This window comes from Hippopotamus amphibius, chromosome 7 (assembly GCF_030028045.1).
Source record: "Hippopotamus amphibius kiboko isolate mHipAmp2 chromosome 7, mHipAmp2.hap2, whole genome shotgun sequence".
NCBI classification, from domain to species: Eukaryota; Metazoa; Chordata; class Mammalia; order Artiodactyla; family Hippopotamidae; genus Hippopotamus; species Hippopotamus amphibius.
In genome coordinates this window covers 108992426-109012075 of record NC_080192.1, presented here as the reverse complement: position 1 = coordinate 109012075, position 19650 = coordinate 108992426, and the positions used below count along the sequence as shown (strand labels likewise).

The 19650-nt window shown below is 42.0% G+C and overlaps 1 protein-coding gene across 1 annotated transcript in view; it reads right to left on the bottom strand.

Annotated features, from left to right (window-relative positions):
* The window catches only part of LOC130856852 (lutropin-choriogonadotropic hormone receptor-like), a 57234-nt gene that overhangs the window by 19121 nt on the left and 18463 nt on the right, over positions 1-19650 (bottom strand). Inside the window, exons 2-6 of the mRNA XM_057741792.1 lie at positions 19347-19418; positions 16980-17054; positions 13910-13984; positions 10989-11063; positions 10823-10900 (exon numbers count right to left, since the gene is read on the bottom strand). Coding sequence (XP_057597775.1) covers positions 10823-10900; positions 10989-11063; positions 13910-13984; positions 16980-17054; positions 19347-19418 — 375 coding nt within the window. The remainder of the gene's footprint in view (positions 1-10822; positions 10901-10988; positions 11064-13909; positions 13985-16979; positions 17055-19346; positions 19419-19650) is intronic.

Below are 19650 nucleotides of genomic sequence, written 5' to 3'. Positions count from 1 at the left end.
GCCCAGAACAAGACATAAGAGACTCTTTAGAACACAGATGTTGGGAAACATTAGAGGCAGAAAAGAGATTGGAGAGGAGCAAGCAGCACCCCTTTATTTTACAAAGAAAGAAAAAGGCTCAGAGAAGAAAGTGACTTGTCTAAAGTCCACAACAGGCAGAAATGAGACCAGAACGTACTTTGACTGGGGCTACTTCTAGCACATCAGTTTTGCTGGTTGCTTTGACTTTTCTTCCCTGAGATATCCACACGGTCCCTCTTCCTCCCATGAGAACATGATGCTGTGTTCTCAGTGTGGCCTTTCCTGGGCACCCTGTTTAAGCTACCACCCTTCCCTCCCCCAGCATTGCAGCATTTTCTGTCTCTCTTCTCTGATTTGCTTTGTTGCATCTGACCCATGATTATATTATTGTCTACCTCCTCCCAGCAGAATGTAACCTTTATGAGAGCAAGTATTCAAACTGTTCTGTTCATTGCAGAATCTCCTGCATGTAGAGCAGTGCCTGGCACCTGGGAGGATTACAATAAATATATTGAAAGAACAAATGGTTATACATAAGATGGATTTCTTACTATAAATCATAGCCAAGCAAGTTTGAAAGCTGCAGTCTCAAATGGAAATATTTGTATACGTTCGTCATGAACAATGATGCAAGACAAGTGAGAAAGGGCTGTGGTATGATATAAAATTAAGCTTCTGCATGTGGCAAGATGCTAGCCTCCCTTTACAGGGTTGCTGGCAGCTGCATGACCATGTCAGGGACAGGCTCAGGGGGTGACATGAGAAACAGTTTAGACACAGTCTCCCCTACTCCCCCAGGTGGCTGCTGTGCACAGATTTTCTCTAGCTTTTGTTACATAAAACAAGTATGGGATTTTATTCCTTGTGTATGTATGTGTGTAGTGTGGATGTGTGTAATATATAGGTATATAGTGTGTGTTTCTGTGTGTGTGGAGGGGGGGTGGTCCCTTTTCCATCCACACACCTGAGACAAACCAGCATATAAATAAGTATAGTTGGGACTTAATGTGGAAGCATGATATTTGAACACTGAAATTCAGAAAATATAGAGGTTACAAAATAATTGAGTTCAAAGAGATCAGGGGAGCATATGTAATTCATTTTGTTAAACCCCCAGATCTCTCATGTGGCTTGTACCTAGCAGGAACTCAGTCAGCAGGCTGGGTAGAGTGGTAGCCTTGTCCTTCCACGGGAGGAGGAGCCTTGTCTGGCTTCCCCTGCTCTCGTGGGCTTTCTTCTGGGATTTTTCTGAGTTTACAGCTTCACACACGAGTTCTCAAGTATATTCTGTAATGAATTATTGGGTGCCGGTTTTCAATAGTCTTCTGTCCCCATTTATACTGTAGAGTCTGAGGGGCTTGGTAGTTGGTCTATCTCTGCTGTCATGTGGAATTACACACAGCCTTCACACAATCCCACTAGAATTCCCTTTTTATTTTACACTTAGAATATTGTTCTTTGGCAGTCTCTTGTCATTTTGGGGGTTGAATTCCTTTATAGTAATCTCTTTTAGATGAAGAAATCATACCTGTCTTTTCTCTGAACGTCTTTGAAATTGGATTTCTTAGAGTCTAGGCCAGTGTTTGTCAAATCATTCTCCTCCATCCTCTGAATCAGAATCATCTGGAGCTGCTGGCCAAAAATGCAGACTCAGACCTACTGACCAGGTGCACCGCAGACCTACGGAATCAGAATCTGGCTGTGGTATCCAGGAAAATGCACTTTTATAACAAGCTCTTCTGCTGAGCTTTGGGCATGCCACTTTGCCACCCCCTGCCCTAGGGTATATCATAGGATGGTGCCGCTCTCATTATTTCCATAGTGCAAATCAGATGGGCTGTTGGACATAACTGAGTCCAGAGTCTGGTCCCTTTGCTGCTTTCCCTGCCTTCTTGGTGGTGGAGCTACATGTGTAGAAAAAGTAGCGTCTACCCTGCTTTTTGCAGAGCAAAGCTACCAGCACTTGTGTGGATGCCCATTCCTCATCACTGGTATACGATACCCTGATCCTAATTTGATACATATTAGGATTTTATACTTGGCTTTTTCTGTGGGACTTACAATGCCACTGCTCTGTGTGCAGCCTCACGGTTAACCCTGTAAGCCCTGCACCCAGCTGCCTGGGCTTTAATCCCAGCTCTGCTACTCATGAACTGAGTGACTCAGTTTCCCTAACCTCTGTGTGTCTCAATTTCCTCATCTGAAAACAGGGATGGTAGTAATAGTCTTGACCTCAGAAGGCTGCTGTAAGGATGAAAGCAATCAAGATACATTGCGTAGAGACGTAGAGAAGTAGCTTCTGGAACGAAGGAAATGCTTACGTGTTGCTCCTCTGCTGGTGCTGATGATACTTACCAGTGTCTTCCAGCTCTCTGGCCGGAACAGAGGGAAAGAGCTCCCCTCCCCTGCTCTGGACAGCATGTCATGAAATGCAGCGGCCTATTTAACTCAAGTGTCGTTCTCCTCTGCGGAGGTGGGGGCCTATCTGTTCCTGGGTGGAGCAGGTCAGTTCAGTGGCCTGGGCGGCCCCGAATGTCCTCATTCTCTGGGGGCCCTCAACCACCTTTGGTCTGTGCTGGCACCGTTGACATTTTTGTATTTGGACATGTTTTTAAGTCTTAAAAAATTTTTTTTTTTTTTTTTTTTTTTTTTTTTTTATAGCTTGGGTTCCGCTTCTTCCGACTTTCCGAGGAAAATGGCTCACCGTTTCCTTTTCAGCTGCTGCTCTTCGCCTACGTTCTTGATGTTTGCAGACAACAGAATGTGCTGCCTTGTTGTGATTAAAAGAGGGGCTTCCTTACGTTGGAGAAATTACAGATGTGAGTGGGAAACCTCGTGCTGTCAGGCCTGCACAATGCTTTAAATGCCCTTTAAAACATCTGGAGAGCCACTTCAGAGAGCTTTTTTCCAAAACATCGTGGTGTCAGAATTAAATGAGGGGGGCTTCCTTTACCTTGAGGATGCTGTCACAGGCATAGAAATGAATTCTCTCTCCTCTGTTACAGTAGCTGCACCTTACTTTAAAGCATTGTCTAGATTCTCTATTCAAATGTCAGAAATTGTGACTCAGAGAGAATGGCACCTTTTTATTCAAAATAAGATTCAGGCTTTAGAACTTAATCACAGATGACACTCTAATTCTGAATGCTGCCTTATAGCAAACTCCAAATATTCCTGGGGCTTTAAAAGCATTTTTGGGGTTATATTAGCAGTCTTAGACATTCTCCCATAGTTCCCACTAGATCATGTAGTCACCTAGTTTTTGGATGATTTCAAAGAAGAAGGCCTAATTTAGGTTTACAGATTCTTGGGGTCTCAAAAAGTGACCCCACTGAATGGGGAGGTACTGCACGCCTTAGGATCAGGGGTCTTCCCATGTCTTTATTGAGGACGCAGAAAACATAAGATCTACGTCCTTGAGAGGCTCATAATCTCAATGGGTAAAAACATGAAGTAGTGAAAGAATAAGAGAAGCCAGTAAACCTTCCTTGTGAGTGGGTGTGGTACACAGAGATGAGAAGTCTTAGAGAAGTCCTCTTGGGTTGGAGAAGTCAAGAGGCTGCATGGTGGAGCTGAAACTTGAGACAGACCTTGTAGAATTAGGAATATTTGTTACTGAAGGGGAAAATATACTATTTTAGAAAATATGCCGTGTGGTAGTATATCTATAAGCAAATTTTTATCAAGTGACTATACAAACACCATCCTAAAGGAAAGGGGCCCTAGCCTATCCTTCACCACTTTCTTCATGCAGTACTTTGCTGAAGTCCTTTTATATCTGAATAATTCCTCATGTATGAAGACACTTCTTTAGTGGATGCCCTGGCAGTGGTTGTGTGGATAACTGTCTCTGGTCACTACTATATGCTGCCATGACCCTACTTTTAGATATTCATCAGAATTCCCCCATTTCTGTGGGGCTCACAGTCTCTACAGCAAAGGATTCCGCTCTCTGATGTGAGCATGCCTCTTGCTTTTCAGCAGTACTGAGTTTTTATGTTTCCCTCCACCACAGCCAAGTTCATGTCAGCTTACAACATGCAGCAATAAAAAGATGACAGGCATCCAAAATAATGATGACAGCAATGGAGTATAATATATTGAATTAAATTTTTGAAAAATCCATGTTTCATGATGATACTTAAAAAGAGAGCAAGAGAGAAACAGAGGAAAAGGAAAAAAAAAGAAACCTTTTTATACAGAAGAGTGCTGGCTAATAAATGTAGAGGAGTTATAAGTTTAAAACCATCCTTTTGTTGCTGTCTATATAATGACTGAATAATGAACAGATGCTGAAACCATTGGGTGAAAGGTTGTTGGCCAACTGGATAGTCACAGGACTTCAGAGTATCCGACAATGGTTTACTTATTCATGACAAAGGGAAAAATGTGCCCTTACAATGAAGAGGTCTGGCAGTCACTATCTTAACCAAATGGCCAAGGAGTGGCACAACATGACACAGTGGGCCTTCTGGTTTGATGCAGTGGGAGACATACAGCATCCCCTTTGCAGTGTTCTTGCAGAAATGTTGACCTGAATCTAATCAGGACAGTACAGTCAGATGAATCCAGACAACTGGCCAGGGCTCTCAAAGGAATTGTGTCCTACAGAACAGAGGAAGGCAGGGAGACAGTTCTCAGGGGGTGGGAATGGGAGGTAATGTTGGGAGGACTAAGGGAGGTGGCAGCAAAAATGCAATGTGTTAACTTTGAATTCTGACTTTAAAAAAATCTATAAAAGACATTTTCATTTGAATACAGACTGTAGGTTGGATGATGTCATTAAATCCATGTTGATTTTCTTAGGTATAATGGTGTTGTAGTAATGTAGAATGTTTCTGTTTAGGGAGATACGTGCCGAAGTATTTAGGTAGGAAGTATCATGATGTCTAGAAACTTCTTTTGGATGGTTTGGCAAGAGGGAAATGTGTTGTATATACAGATGGAGTGGGTGTGGTAAGCCGTTAGTAGGTGAAACTAGGTAAGGTGTATAGGGGTGTTCATAGTGCTATTCGTTCATTTGTCAGTGGAAAGACAAATGAGAAGTGATTCCATTTGTCAGTTAAAAATTTCAAAATATTTAAAAAGAGATGATGAGAGGAGGTGTTTTCGTGATGATCTAAAATAACTGGCTTGCTGAATATGAGCTTTTAAATGATGGTACAGTATAGTTGACAAAATGTAATCGAATTCAGTTTGCACAAGGAGGTATTAATAATCCCACTGGGTGGACAGAGATAGAGGTATGTTACAGGGGTGTGACTTGACTAAGGCCGGCTAGACTCAGAGCCAGGTCTAGAACCCAGGCTTCCTACTTCAGCGCCCAACAGTCTCTCTACTGCAGCTTATCACGGGTGTAGCTTGGAATCTTGTCATCCTCTTCCAGGCCACCCTTCTCTGAAGGGTCTTAGAGAATTATTTGCCATCACCTTTCCTTCTCTGTGTGGAGTTCAGATGTGAATCAAGGTTGGCTCCTTTTTGAGATTGGTATGACAAGTCATCTAGAATATTTTAAAAGTGGTACAGCCAAATCCTGCTCATGCAGGGGGGAGCATTTCAAGGTAGCCTCTTGAGAAGATTTAACGAAAAGCCAAAGTGGCTATGAAAGGACATAAGAGCATAATGCATAGTTTTAGCATTAGTCCCACTGAGCTTCTCCAGCATCAAGTGAAGTGTTTTGTTGTCATTAAATGAGCTCACAGTTGGTAAAGATCTGGGTGGGGGGAGGGCAGGAAAGGTTCCATAAAAAAGCAAAATCTCAAATACTACTAATAATGAAAAGAGAAGGCTTGCTTTCATTATTTTCTAATTAGAGAGTTGAACTTTATGGCTGAGGAAATAAGGCTTTCCTCTTTGAATGTAATACCCTTTTCCAGCGGGGTGCTCCACATGATCCTTCACTTACAGAAGGGCCCATTCAGCTGAGAACAAGTGCCAAGCAAATGACTAACCACTCCCTTCCAGATGGAGGGCCGAGGGTGAGGAGGGGGATGGGAGCACAGTGCTCGCACGGGCTCTCTGGGAGAGATGGAGCTGCAATCCTCATTAACTTCAGAGGTGGGGCAGTAACGCCCTGCTGGCAGGCACTATTCTTCTTAAAATCATAACTGAGATAAGTTAATGGCCCCTAATAAAAACATGGTGCAGCTCTTGTGTACAGAGGCTGAAATGTAATGAGTGAGAAGAAATCTTTGGTCGCCCCTTGGGTTTGGTAGGGGTGGCCCCATGAATGTTGAGATAACCTACAGGATGGACCCCTACGGGTTATCTCAACATGAATTTTCTTATTGACCTTCTTCCACATCTTCTGCTCTTTCATTCTTATTCTACTCCACCCCAGGTGCTGTACATGTATCTGGGAGGAGTATCTGTTGGTTCCTGATTATTTTTAGATTTAGGTCAAAATCTAAGGGAGACTTGGATATTTCCAATCTTGGAATAAAGCCTACTCTACTAAGTGGTTTCTTCTTTTTTTAAAAAATAATTTTCTTTTTTTTAAATTAATTTATTTTTGGCTGCTTTGGGTCTTTGTTGCTGCATGCGTGCATCCTCTAGTTGCTGCTAGTGGGGGGTTCTATTCGTTGCGGTTCACGGGCTTCTCAGTGTGGTGGCTTCTCTTGTTGTGGAGCACTGGCTCTAGGTGCGTGGGCTTCAGTAGTTGTGACTCGAGGGCTCTAGAGCGTAGGCTTAGTAGTTGTGGCATACGGGCTTAGTTGCTTCGAGGCATGTGGGATCTTCCTGGCCCAGGGGTCGAAATGGCATCCCCTGCATTGGCAGGCAGATTCTTAACCACTGCATCATCAGGGAAGTGCCGGTTTCTTCTTAATACTTTTTTCAGGGTTACTTCTAAGCCTTTAGCTCTTTATCCCTGCATTTAAAACCCTCTGCAATCCAGTGTCTTCTCCACCCCTGCCATTTATCTAAATGTATTTTCCATTTCTTTTTTCTTTTAATAATTGGACTTTTATAAATAAATTAATTAATTGGCTGCATTGGGTCTTTGTTGCTGAGCACAGGCTTCCTCTGGTTGTGACAAGGGAGCTCTACTCTTCATTCAAGTGTGCAGGCTTCTCATTGTGGTGGCTCCTCTTGTTGTGGAGCACGGGCTCTAGGTGCTTGGACTTCAGTAGTTGCCACACATGGGCTCAGTAGTTGTGGCTTATGGGCTTAGTTGCTCCACGGCATATGGCATCTTCCTGGACCAGGGCTTGAACCCATGTCCCCTGCATTGGCAGGTGGATTCTTAACCACTGCGTCACCAGGGAGGTCCCTATTTTCCATTTCTTAAGCAGGATGTGTTTACTCCCAATAAGTATGCCTCATCTTGTTTTCCTCCTTCCTACAGCCATGCTTTTGCTTATGATCACTTGGAATATTCACTCCCCTTTCCTCAGTATATGGTACCACATAATGGTTGAGACCATGACTCTAGAGCCAAGACTGGTCTGAGTCCAAAGCTTGACCCTGGCCAAGTTACTTAACTTCTCAGTGCCTTGGTTTCCTCATCTAAAAATGGGGCTGATCGTTCCTACCTCATAGGGTTGCTGCAAGATTTAAATGAGTTTAAAAAAGTACTTTAAAACACTGTAGGCATTTAATAAGTGTTGTATAAATATTAGCTGCTTTTATCACATTTACTCATACAAATGTTACTGATTCTACAAGGTCTAACTCAAGTCTGCAGCTTGACTTCTCCAGCCCAAGAGGACCTCTCCAAGACTTTTCATTTCTGTGTACCACACACTCACAGACAGTGAGTATCTACTGGCTTGTATTATTCTTTCATTCTTTCATGTTTTCCCCCACTGAGATTATGAGCTTCTCAAAGACATGGATCTTATATGTCTTTTATGTCCTCAATAAAGACATAGAAAGATCTCAAATCCTAAGGCGTGCAGTACCTCCCCACTCAGTGTTTGCTCTGTAAATGCCCTGTTTCTGACAGGAAATGATGAATGAGTGGTTCCTAGATGCATATGCAGTGGTGAGTCAGAAACACTTTATAAACAGCTGGAAGAGCTACAGTACATGAGGGAAGTGGAGGGGCAGAAAGACTGTAGAGTTTTTCTAGGATCTAGTCTCCTTTCTGGTATTCAAGAGTTGCAAGTTAAGAATTTGAGTTATTACTATACACAAAAATAAACTCAAAATGGATTAAAGACCTACATGTAAGGCCAGACACTATAAAACTCCTAGAGGAAAACATAGGCAGAACACTGTATGACATCCATCAAAGCAAGATCCTTTTTGACCCACCTCCTAGAATCATGGAAATAAAATCAAGAATAAACAAATGGGACCTCATGAAACTTAAAAGCTTTTGCACAGTGAAAGAAACCATAAACAAGACAAGAAGGCAACCCTCAGAATGGGAGAAAATACTTGCCAACAAAGCAACAGACAAAGGATTAATCTCCAAAATGTACGAGCAGCTCATGCAGCTTAATATCAAAAAAGCAAATAACCCAATTCACAAATGGTCGGAAGTCCTAAATAGACATTTCTCCAAAGAAGACATACAGATGGCCAACAAACACTTGAAAAGATGCTCAACATAACTAATCATTAGAGAAATGCAAGTCAAAGCCACAATGAGGTATCACCTCACACCAGTCAGAATGGCCGTCATCAAACAATCTGGAAACAACAAATGTTGGAGAGGGTGTGGAGAAAAGGGAACTCTCCTGCACTGTTGGTGGGAATGTAAGCTGGTACAGCCACTATGGAAAACAGTTTGAAGGTTCCTTAAAAAACTACAAATAGAACTACCATATGATCCAGTCATCCCACTACTGGGCATATACCCAGAGAAAACCATAATCCAAAAAGACACATGTACCATAATGTTTATTGCAACACTATTTACAATAGCCAGGACATGGAAGCAACCTAAATGTCCATCAACAAATGAATGGATAAAGAAGATGTGGCACATATATACAATGGAATATTACTCAGCCATAAAAAGGAATGAGATGGAGCTGTATGTAATGAGGTGGATAGACCTAGAGTCTGTCATACAGAGTGAAGTAAGCCAGAAAGAGAAAAACAAATATTGTATGCTAACTCATATATACGGAACCTAAAAAAAAAAATGGTACTGATGAACCCAGTGACAGGGCAAGAATAAGGATGCAGATTCAGAGAATGGACTGGAGGACATGGGGGGGGGGGTGGGGGCCAAAGGGGAAGCTGGAAGGAAATGAGAGAGTAGCATAGACATATATACACTACCAACTGTAAAATAGATAGCCAGTGGGAAGTTGTTGTATAACAAAGGGAGATCAACTCAATGATGGGTGATGCCTTAGAGGGCCAGGACGGGGAGGGTTGGGGGGGAGTCGCGGGAGGGAGGGGATATGGGGATATGTGTATAAATACAGCTGATTCACTTTGATGTACCTCATAAGCTGGTACCAGAGTGTAAAGTAATTATATTCCAATAAAGAGCTTAAAAAAAAAAGAATTTGAGTTATTTTGAAACGATTTTTGGTTGCTGCTCTGTATTCTTTTGATTGCAACACACTGAGTCAAGGCTGTATTGGCCACAGTTTTGTAAAATGACAATTGTATGTGCTGAATTATACCTACACAAAGTAAAAGTCCTATTCAAGTGCAGTGTACTGTTGATACCAATTTCTAGAATCCGTTATATGAAAGAGTCCTCTGAGATGGTCTCTTCTCTTGTTTCACAGCTATCTCCTCATTTCAGGGTCATCCCATGTATTCTCTCTCTTTCTTTCTTTAAGGACATTTAAGCTCATTTATTGCCTCATCACAGTCCTGCCATGGACTATAACCAAAGCAGAATGAGTGAGAGTATGTGGATGTGGGAAGCAGAATTGAGTGTAGGACACTGGGCTTTGGATATAAATGAGACATGGTGCCCAGGATGCTGCCTCCGATTGGTGGAGCAAAGGAAGGTGCCCCATGTGAAGATGGCAGGGATCCCAGGGGGAAGGAAGTCAGGCAGGTGTACAGTGAAGAGAATGAGTTGGGTTATCTTAGTATGATGCCCCTCAAACTTTAACATGCATGTGAATCACTTGAAATCTTATGAAAATGCAGATTCTGAGTCAGTAGGTCTGGGATGGGCCTAAGAGTCTGTATTTCTAATCAGCTCTCAGAAGATGCTGTAGATGCTTGTCCATGGAACATACTTTTAGTAGCAAGGCCTCAGGAAAGAGCATGAAAGGGATAGGCCTGTGAGTCTAGTAACCTGATGAGTGACTGCCAGATAAAAAGACATTATTTTCAAGTATTGAAGGATATAGGGAATGGGCATAGATGGTGTCCTTCAGAAACAAAGTGAGCAGGTTCCAAGGGGAAGGTGAAAAATGAAAGAGAGGGAGAGAGAGAGCGAGCTAGAGAGCGAGAGCAGGTCCCTTGGTCAGTTACTCTAGCTACTTGGAGAATATCCTTCCAAACTCTTCTCAGTTGAAACTTGGAATTTCTGTGCTGTCTTTTAACCAGGGCAGCCACTCCCCTCCAGGCTGTCTCTTCTTAGCTTCAGAGCAGTCCACTGACGTCGTGAACAATTTCATCAGTTAGAAATTTGGTCACTGTAAATCCTCAGGGCCCATTTGATTAATTTTGAACTTAATGGGTTGCTTGGTTGTCATGTGAACATATGAGATAGCTGCCATCCCACACAGCTCCCCTCATCCTTGGCATTTTAGGTCAAAAACAACGTCAGCAGTGAGTTAGGAACACGGTAAAAGACGAGAAAGAGCCCACCTCAAGCCAGAAGTGAGACCGGCAGGAGCTGTATGGAAGAGCGTGAATCTGCGCGTTTACTCACAGTGTTATGGATTCGTTATTCATCCCTTGAAAAGCATTTCCTGGTACGGTGGTTATGTGTAAGTTATCACAAATTTCCCTTGAGGAATGAAATGAGAAATATTTACTTTCCAAATCTCAGCTGCAAATAGGAAACTGTTATGCATAGCAATCAGCCTGGTACTTACAGAATGAAATTAAATTCAGAGGAGAAAATCTTCGTAACATCTGGAAGCTTTCGGATGCCTGTGTTACAGATGCTCCTGTGATTTGGGGCAGGGTGGGAATGTGGGCAGAGTGAGTAAAAGTGATTGTTATGAAGGCTTAAAGATATAAACAGTAGAAAGGCACTTTGCAGGTACTATTTTCACATTGAATTTAAAAATATGGAGTTTGGTTTTATCAGTAACGCTTTTAGATGTTGAAGATCATCAGAATTGAAAAGCCCCTAACACTGTGGGAGAAGTTTTCCTAAAGATTCCTATTTAGATTGGTGCAGCCACTATGGAAAACAGTATGGAGGTTCCTTAAAAAACTAAAAATAGAACTACCATATGACCCAGCAATCCCACTCCTGGTCATATACCCTCAGAAAACCATAATCCAAAAAGACACATGTACCACAATGTTCATTGCAGCACTATTTACAATAGCCAGGACATGGAAGCAACCTAAATGCCCATCAACAGATGAATGGATAAAGAAGATGTAGCATGTATATACAATGGAATATTACTCAGCCAGAAAAAGGAATGAAATTGAGTTATTTGTAGTGAGGTGGATGGACCTAGAGGCTGTCATACAGAGCGAAGTAAGCCAGAAAGAGAAAAACAAATAGTGTATGCTAACTCATATATATGGAATCTAAAAAAATGGTACTGATGAACCCAGTGTCAGGCCAAGAATAAAGATGAAGATATAGAGAACAGACTTGAGGATTGGGGCAGGGGCGGGTAGCGAAGGGGAAGCTGGGACGAAGTGAGAAAGGAGAGACTAGCATTGACATATATATACTACCAAATGTAAAATAGATAGCTAGTGGGAAGCTGCTGCATAACACAGGGAGATCAACTTAATTGGTGATGACTTAGAGGGCTGGAATAGGGAGGGTGGGAGGGAGTCTCAGGAGGGAGGGGATATGGGGATATATGTATAAATATAGCTGATTCACTTTGTTGTGCAGCAAAAACTGGCACAACAGTGTGAAGCAATTATATTCCAATAAAGAGCTTAAAAAAAATAAAGAATGATAAAAGATTCCTATATAGAGCTCTAGGGGATGGGACTAAACTTTTAGGTCTTTTTCATTTACGTTTGTATTTCCAGCCTGTCTTTTTCATATTGCATCAACTGCATGTTCCTATTGTATTGCGTTCCATTTCCTTTTGCTAATTAGTTTATTCCATGCTCTCGGTGGTTCTAGAGAGCATCTCTCTACTTTAGAACAGGTTTTAACTCAAACACTTCAGGAAGATTAATCGCCGTGTGGGAAATCCATATCCCTTATTATTAAAAGTCTCCCTTTATTTAGCTACCTTGAAATTCAGGGAGTTCTTCCCTGTATTTCACTGAGATCATTAAACATTCTTTTGGTTATTGGAGCTACTCAAGGCTCCTCTTCTTTTCCTTGGACCTTTTACTTAGCCTTCAAAGAGGAGAGAGGCTTCAGCGATAGGTTAAATTAAAGAGTATTTTATATGTAATATACAGAATGGGACGCCTTGAGAGGAGCCCAGACACCTGGATCTCCCCCAACAGAGTTTAAAATTCACCAGTCATGGACTCTGGACGACTGAGATGAACTGCCTGGCACGCTGGTGACAATGAAAGGAAGCCAGGTTTCTCTTTTGGCTCTCTCTCATTCTCCTCCTTACCCTGTACCCCAGATCCCACAGAATCCTTGCCCTGTCTGTGGCTGGTGAAGGCTTGGACTACACTGTGTACCAGGGTTGGGGGAATATTGCTTTTTAGGGGTGAAATGCTATTTAATAAAGACAATGATTCTTAGGTAACAAGGGCTGCAGTGGTCAAATTTGGTTTTGGGATTTTCTTGTGTTTTTCCAAAGTAGTTGATGTTGCAGATACTTGTGTGTCCCGCAGACCCCTTGGAGGTCTGGAAAAGCAGGAATCATCAACCAGCATTAGAACTGCCAAAGGAGCTACGCTAGTGCCCCAGGGCAGGACTGCTTGGATGGTGTGGAACACTAGAGAAGTCTGCCCCTCTATTCATTCACTCATTCATTCATTCATTCATTCATTTATTTATTTTTGGATGTGGTAGGGGTTGTGGACTTTGCATCCTCTGGAGATTTTATGAAATTTAATTCATCAGGAAGAAGAGAGAAAGGACATCTATGTTAGAGGGTTAAATGTTCATTTTTTTCTCTGTGAATAAGTGATTAATTGATATGTGAGCAGATCCATGGTAATTAAATTTATAGATTTGCATCAGGTTTCAGGAATTCTAGTTTTGCTGGCAAGGCAATGAATCTGCTGGGCTGCAGTTGTACTCAACTTATAATTCTAACTCGTGGACTTACTAAGGTTTAATGGGAAATAGAAAATAATGATTTTGTGTATATGGCACAGTGCTTACCTCAAAGCAGTACTTTAAAAGTTTTCACTTAATGAATGAATGAACGAACAGTTGAGAGAAAGGAGATCAGTAATTTTCAACCGGGGTGGGGGTCAAATCAGACTTGCCTCTCCTGCTTTCACCTATGCTCTGTCTACATCACCACCTCATCTTCGAGATTTTGATCTACTCTTTTAAAAGTGTTCTGACCTCCCTGCCGCATGCCCACCATCATTTTGAAAATCATTGCAAAGGGGTAATATTCTTCTTGGACGTTTGGGATGCAGAAAATGTTGGGAACCACTTACGTGTATTTGAAAGCACCAAGCATGGTGGCTAATAAGAAATCCTACCAACTGTAAAGTAGTCAGTGGGAAGAAATCCTGATTAAATTTTAATCAGAAGGCTCAAGACCGACATGCAAATAATACTAAGTATGTGGTTTAAAAATTCTTCCCAACCTTTTAATTGTTTAGGTCTTCATCAGATGCCCATGTTCCCCGCCCCAATTGCTTAAAAAGGAAAATTCCTCACAGATATTTTAACCGGGGGAGATTTGTAAATGCTCCAGGCTCAATGTACACCAGGTTTTTAGTGTTCTGGATCAGTCTGTAAAGAGAAATGGAAAAACAGGAAGCAGTTTAATAGACGTGTTTTGTTTGGAATACACAAGGCCATGGTCACCAGAGGATGCTGGCTGAAAATGGCATCAGCAAAATCAAGTGAACTTCCTGTGCTTGAGGGGCGCTCCTGAGACCCTGGGGATAGAAATGGATGGTGAGAGCCATTTGGCTGTTGCCAGGAAGTTCTGCTTTCAACCTCTCGCTGAGATAGGTGGAAGCATCATAGCTGGGAGTCTGTGCCATTCTCCTTTGCACCCCCTGAGGAAGCACCAACATCCAGGGCTCCTGACCAGCTAGGTCCTGCCCCAACATGGAGCCGCCACACTGCGAGTGATGGGGAATTCCACTCCCAGGAGAAACGAACGAATTGGCTGCTTGCCCTTGTAGGCACACTGGTCTTCTTCGTAGTGGGCGGGCAGTCACACTGACCAGTTATCCAGATGGGCACTCAGTCTTCGGAACAGCCCAGGGCAGAGGCCAGGGGCTTGGATTTGGGGGATTGTATGTCCATTCTATAGATAATTGTTTGTGTGATGATGCCCAGCCTCCTAACTTCCCTGATCTAGTGCTCCCTTCTGTAGAATTAGAATAATAATAGCACTGTTCCTGCCTCACAGGGTGATAGGTGGTGAGTGACAGAATAGGTAGAGAAAATGTACAAGGCAGGGCTTTGCAAAATATAAAAGTACAGCCATAATACCGCAGTGGCATTATTGGCTTTCTCCCTAGTTCCCCAGTAATTTTGACCCTTTGAGAAGCAGCCACATTTGCTGAGTTCTGTCTACTTTGCGTTCAGTAAAAGCTCAGTAATGCCTTTGGCTTTTTTAACCCATGCAACAATCAAGGAAGGAAATGATAATAACTCTTGTTCTGTAGAGAAAATACAGTGTATCGGTTAGGTGGATGGACCCTGGAGTCAGCTTGGTTTTAGATGCTGGTTTATTAATTGTATGACCTTGGATACATCACTTAAAGCTTGGTTTCCTCATAGGGGATGTTTTGAGCAATAAATGTGTGTGTCTGGTTCATACTAAGGCCTCCACCAGTGTTAACAATGATTATTCTAGTTGATGAAATCAGGAAGTTGAATGATTTGTCTCTAGTCACAGAGCTGAAAAGTAGCAGAACTTGGAGGTGAACTCAGTTTTTCTGACTCTTGAGTCCAGTGCGCATTCTGCCTTACTAGAATTACCCACCATTGGTGCCTATTTTCATCCTTAATGTCCCTTTGATTCTTTAGAGGTGAGCGACATTTTGTTGTAATTATTTTTACGACAACTGAGTCAAGCAGTCATGGGCCATATAAGACATTATGTGGGTAGGATGGAAAGAACTTTTATTTCTTAAGAATCTTTTGGGGTCTGACCACTCATGCATACATTCATTCATTCAACAAACATTTATTGAGCACCTACATGTGCCAGGCATTGTTCTCGTTGCTGGAACAAGGCAAAGAGAGCTTGGGGAGCTAACATTCTAGTCTTAGGGCCTTCATTGGGAAAAGTCCATCAACTTTCCCTTAGAGCACTTTATTTTTCTTTCTGTATCGATAAATTGATACTGTATTAATAAATGTTGCTTTGCATCATGAGCAGCTTTATCTCAAGCTTCTCTGCTGCAGCATCGCTTGGGAAGTCTGTTAAAACTGCAGATTTTCAAATTTCCAGATCTGGGATAGGACTGTCATCTGTCATGGAAATGACCTTCCCCCGTCCCTTTCCCCCCATGAAATTCTACTTCACAGCAAAGCCCAGACTATACCTTTTTTGCACTTAAACACCCATTGTTTCAGATTTCCCCATAATTGTTTGGTGAGTGAGTCTTACCTCCCTGGCTACACTGTCATCTCCTGGGGGAGATTTATATTTTACCTCGCCTGCATTCCAGTAGCATTGGACTCTTGGTTGGTTGCGTGTACCCACATACTTGTCAATTAGCTTTTCTCTTTAGATAATTCTACTTGGACCATTCATAGGGAGGCATGGTGATATCGTGGGCAGTGCACAAGCTTTGCAGCTAGGCAGGCTGGGGTTGAGTTCCAGCCCTGCCATTCTCTACGGTGCCACATTGGTGACATTGCTGAGCCTCCATTCCTTCCCATGAACAGAAGAGACAATTATCCCGCTCTGCAGGGCAGCTGTGAGAATTAAATGACACAGCCGAGAGGAAATAAAGGCCAAGCGCAAGTGCTCACAATATGTTCACTGCTAACATCCTTCTCTCTTTCTTTACTGTCGAGACTTTTCTATAGATGCAGTTTGTAGAAGCACAGGTTTGGGCCAAACAAGGCAGCAGTAAGAGGCCTGGTTTAGGAGTCACATGACCTGATTTCTAGTCCCAGTTCTGGCACTAACTTGCTGTGTGACATCAGGCAAGTCAGTTAACTTCTTTGGGACCACAGGTTTATCACCTGAAAACTGAATAGAGCTGGTCTTCTCCCATCCCCCCTTTGTTTGTAAATTGGAGGGAAATGATAATTTGGAAAGGATTATTTTTAAGAATTGGTTCAAAAACATCGTAATAATAACAATAAATCCAGCGTATACGTGCTGAACACTTTTACGTGGTAGGTGTCCAAGAACCATTTACTAAATAAATGAATATGCCCAAACCGTCCCCAGTGAACTAATTCATGATCTCTAAGCTCCTTTCCAAGTTTTCCCACCACCCCAAGGACTCCATACCCTCCCTTCCATAAGGTAAGAGCTACTTGGCAGGACTCCACAATGTCAATTTTAATTTCCAACTTTGTGTTGTGATGTTTCAGAGTTTATACAGCTCCTAGGGAGAAGCAGTTGTCACCATGGCAACCTTCAGGCCACTGCAGTGAGAGAAATTAGTGCCTGCCCAGACCTAGTAATTGCTGTAGTCTTTTCCTCTTGGATTCCTAGCAGTGGAAGCTTGAATACAAATACTGAGTGGGCTCCAGCCAGCAAGGGTAATAGTGTACAGCAATAAACTATCTGTTAGCTGATGCTTACATTTCAGACAAATTGAAGAGGTTGTCAAAGGCATTAGCTTCTATCTTTTCCAAGGAATCACTCTGAGAGATTTCGCTAGAGGAGAGAGGGGAAAAAAAAAAAAAAGGAAGAAGAAGAAACATGAAAGAAATGACTGTGTCTGCATGATAATAAGTTGTGTGCATGACACAACAACTAGGGGCTCCAGGGTGTCCTTTTGAAAAAGAACAGGGCCGCCTTAAGTTGTCCTCACATCATAAAATGCTAACACCCCTCCCACCCCTTTAGGAGCACTCATGGGGACCTGCAACCCAGGTGCAGTTGAAATGCAAGTTTCAGTATTCCCTGTTGATGCCACAAGGTTTTTTCTTATTTATCTATGACTCAGAGTCACAGATTGTTAGAAGTGGGCATGTCCTTTGGGAAAATGCCAGCAGATTCTCTTGTTTTACAGCTTTGGGAATTAAAAGCTCTGAAAGGAGAGGCAAATCGTGCTTATAAGATTCAGGACCAGAATCAGAATGTCGGGTTCCCAATGCCATCGCTCTAGTGAGGTTTTTTTCATTTGGGTTAGGATTCATTGTTTCTTAACTCTTTACTCCTTTCCCCAAATCCTGTTCTGAGGCAGTTGCAAAGTAGTCACCTCCTGCAAAAAGTGTCCTTCTTGGGTTGTAACTGTCTGTTTATTTGACCGTTTTCCTCACTTTGTTAGCAAACTGAGGACAAGGAGTATGTCCTATTCACTTCTGAATCCCTGGTGGCTTCATATAGCCTGGCATATAGATAAGTGAATGAATTGATTTTTTTAAAAAAGACACAAAAGTAGAGGAACCAGCTTTGCCATATACCGTCCGCAAGCATGTGGGTAATGTCAGTGTTACCCTAAAATCCCAACATAAGCTACCATTTGCTGCCAGCTGAGAAAAAGTCTCAACATCTAATGTTAACATTCACTGAAGGCTTCAGACTTGATGAGAGCTTTTAGGCCACAGGAAGGCTGAGCCTAAGGCAGTTCAGGTCTTTTATGAACTACACAGTAATGGATAGTTCCTAGGCTGATTCATCTTATTCCTGCCTAATGGTTTGCTTATTTAACTGTGGCTGCTTTTCTCACTAGGTGGTCTTAATGCATTAAAAGTTATCAAAACTCAGTGTTTAACCTTGAGAGCGGAAGAGTAAGAATGTCAGTTTGCTCACTGACATTTCTGTAACCTGCAGTTAATTTCCTATAACATGCACTAATTCTTAACGAATTATTTTTAATATCCTCATTGCTTGCTAATACCAATACCCTAAAGAGCAATCTTCTTTAGAGATGCAAATCTGCTTCCAAAGGCCAGAGGATTGCTAAGATGCTCTCTGGGAACTAAATGCCCTCTGAGGTCCTTTGACTCAGACTAACATTAAGGAGGATGCTGGAATACTGGACTCCTTTGAAAGTTCTCTTTCCATGTATGGGATCTTGTGTCCTAGAAGCTGACCCAGGGACATAGGATTGAAGCTACATCAGACACAAATATGAGATCACATTGCGTTATCAGGCTGCTTTACACTTTTGATAAATGCCTTTTATCAACATGACTATAAATACTGTGTTTTTGTCAAACACTTACTATATTTTAGATACAAAGATAGTCTTCCAATGCACAATAAACTTTCAACACATTTTCTTCTATGTGGGTGTCATCTAAAAACGTGACATGGACTTCCTAGGTGGCGCAGTGGTAAAGAATCTGCCTGCCAATGCAGGGGACACGGGTTCGAGCCCTGCCCTGGGAAGATTCCACATGCCACGGAGCAACTAAACTAGTGCACCACAACTACTGAGCCTGTGCTCTAGAGCCCGTGAGCCACAACTACTGAGCCCATGTGCCGCAACTGTTGAAGCCCATGCACCTGGAGCCCGTGCTCCACAACAAGAGAAGCCACTACAATGAGGAGCCTGGGCACCACAATGAAGAGTAGCCCCTGCTCTCAGCAACTAGAGAAAGCCCGTGTGAAGCAACGAAGACCCAACACAGCCAATAAATAAATAAAATAAATTAATTAATTAAAAAAAAAAAGTGACACGAGGGAAAAGCTGCTCTAGCAGAGCAAGAGTTTTTTTGATTGGAATCTATCTTCTTTTCTACTTGAGTAGTTTATCATCACTTATCAAAATGCATTCAGTTCATTGAAGCAAGGTTAATTATCTAGATTTTAATGACTCTTGAAAATCATACCTTTTCTTCAAAGGTACCTGGGTATTATTTGTACTTTAAAGATAAAAATACTTGGGTTTCCTAAACACAGTTTCTCTCTTAGAAAAATTATCCCCTTTCAACTGTGTTCTGTGAGAAAAATTTATTCCAATTTTAAATGTCTTTTGATATGCAGTATCTTACTTACATTTTTACGACCTCATTAAGTCCTCTGAAAGCTTGAGATGGGATTACTTTGATAGGGAGATAGGTGAGTGATCTAGAAAAGAAAAAAGGAAAGCCAAGAGTTTAAGATTTAAGATTGGATGCCTTTTAAGTTCATGAATAAAATGTTTGTGTGTGACCACAGAGTTCCCAACAGCTAGATTCAGGTTGAAAATTCTAACATATCAATAAAGGGATGTATGACTCATTCTTGGTCTTTATCAAAGAGTGTGCAATTTTGTGGTTAAGATACTGAACTCTGGGATCAGACATACCCAAGTTCAAAT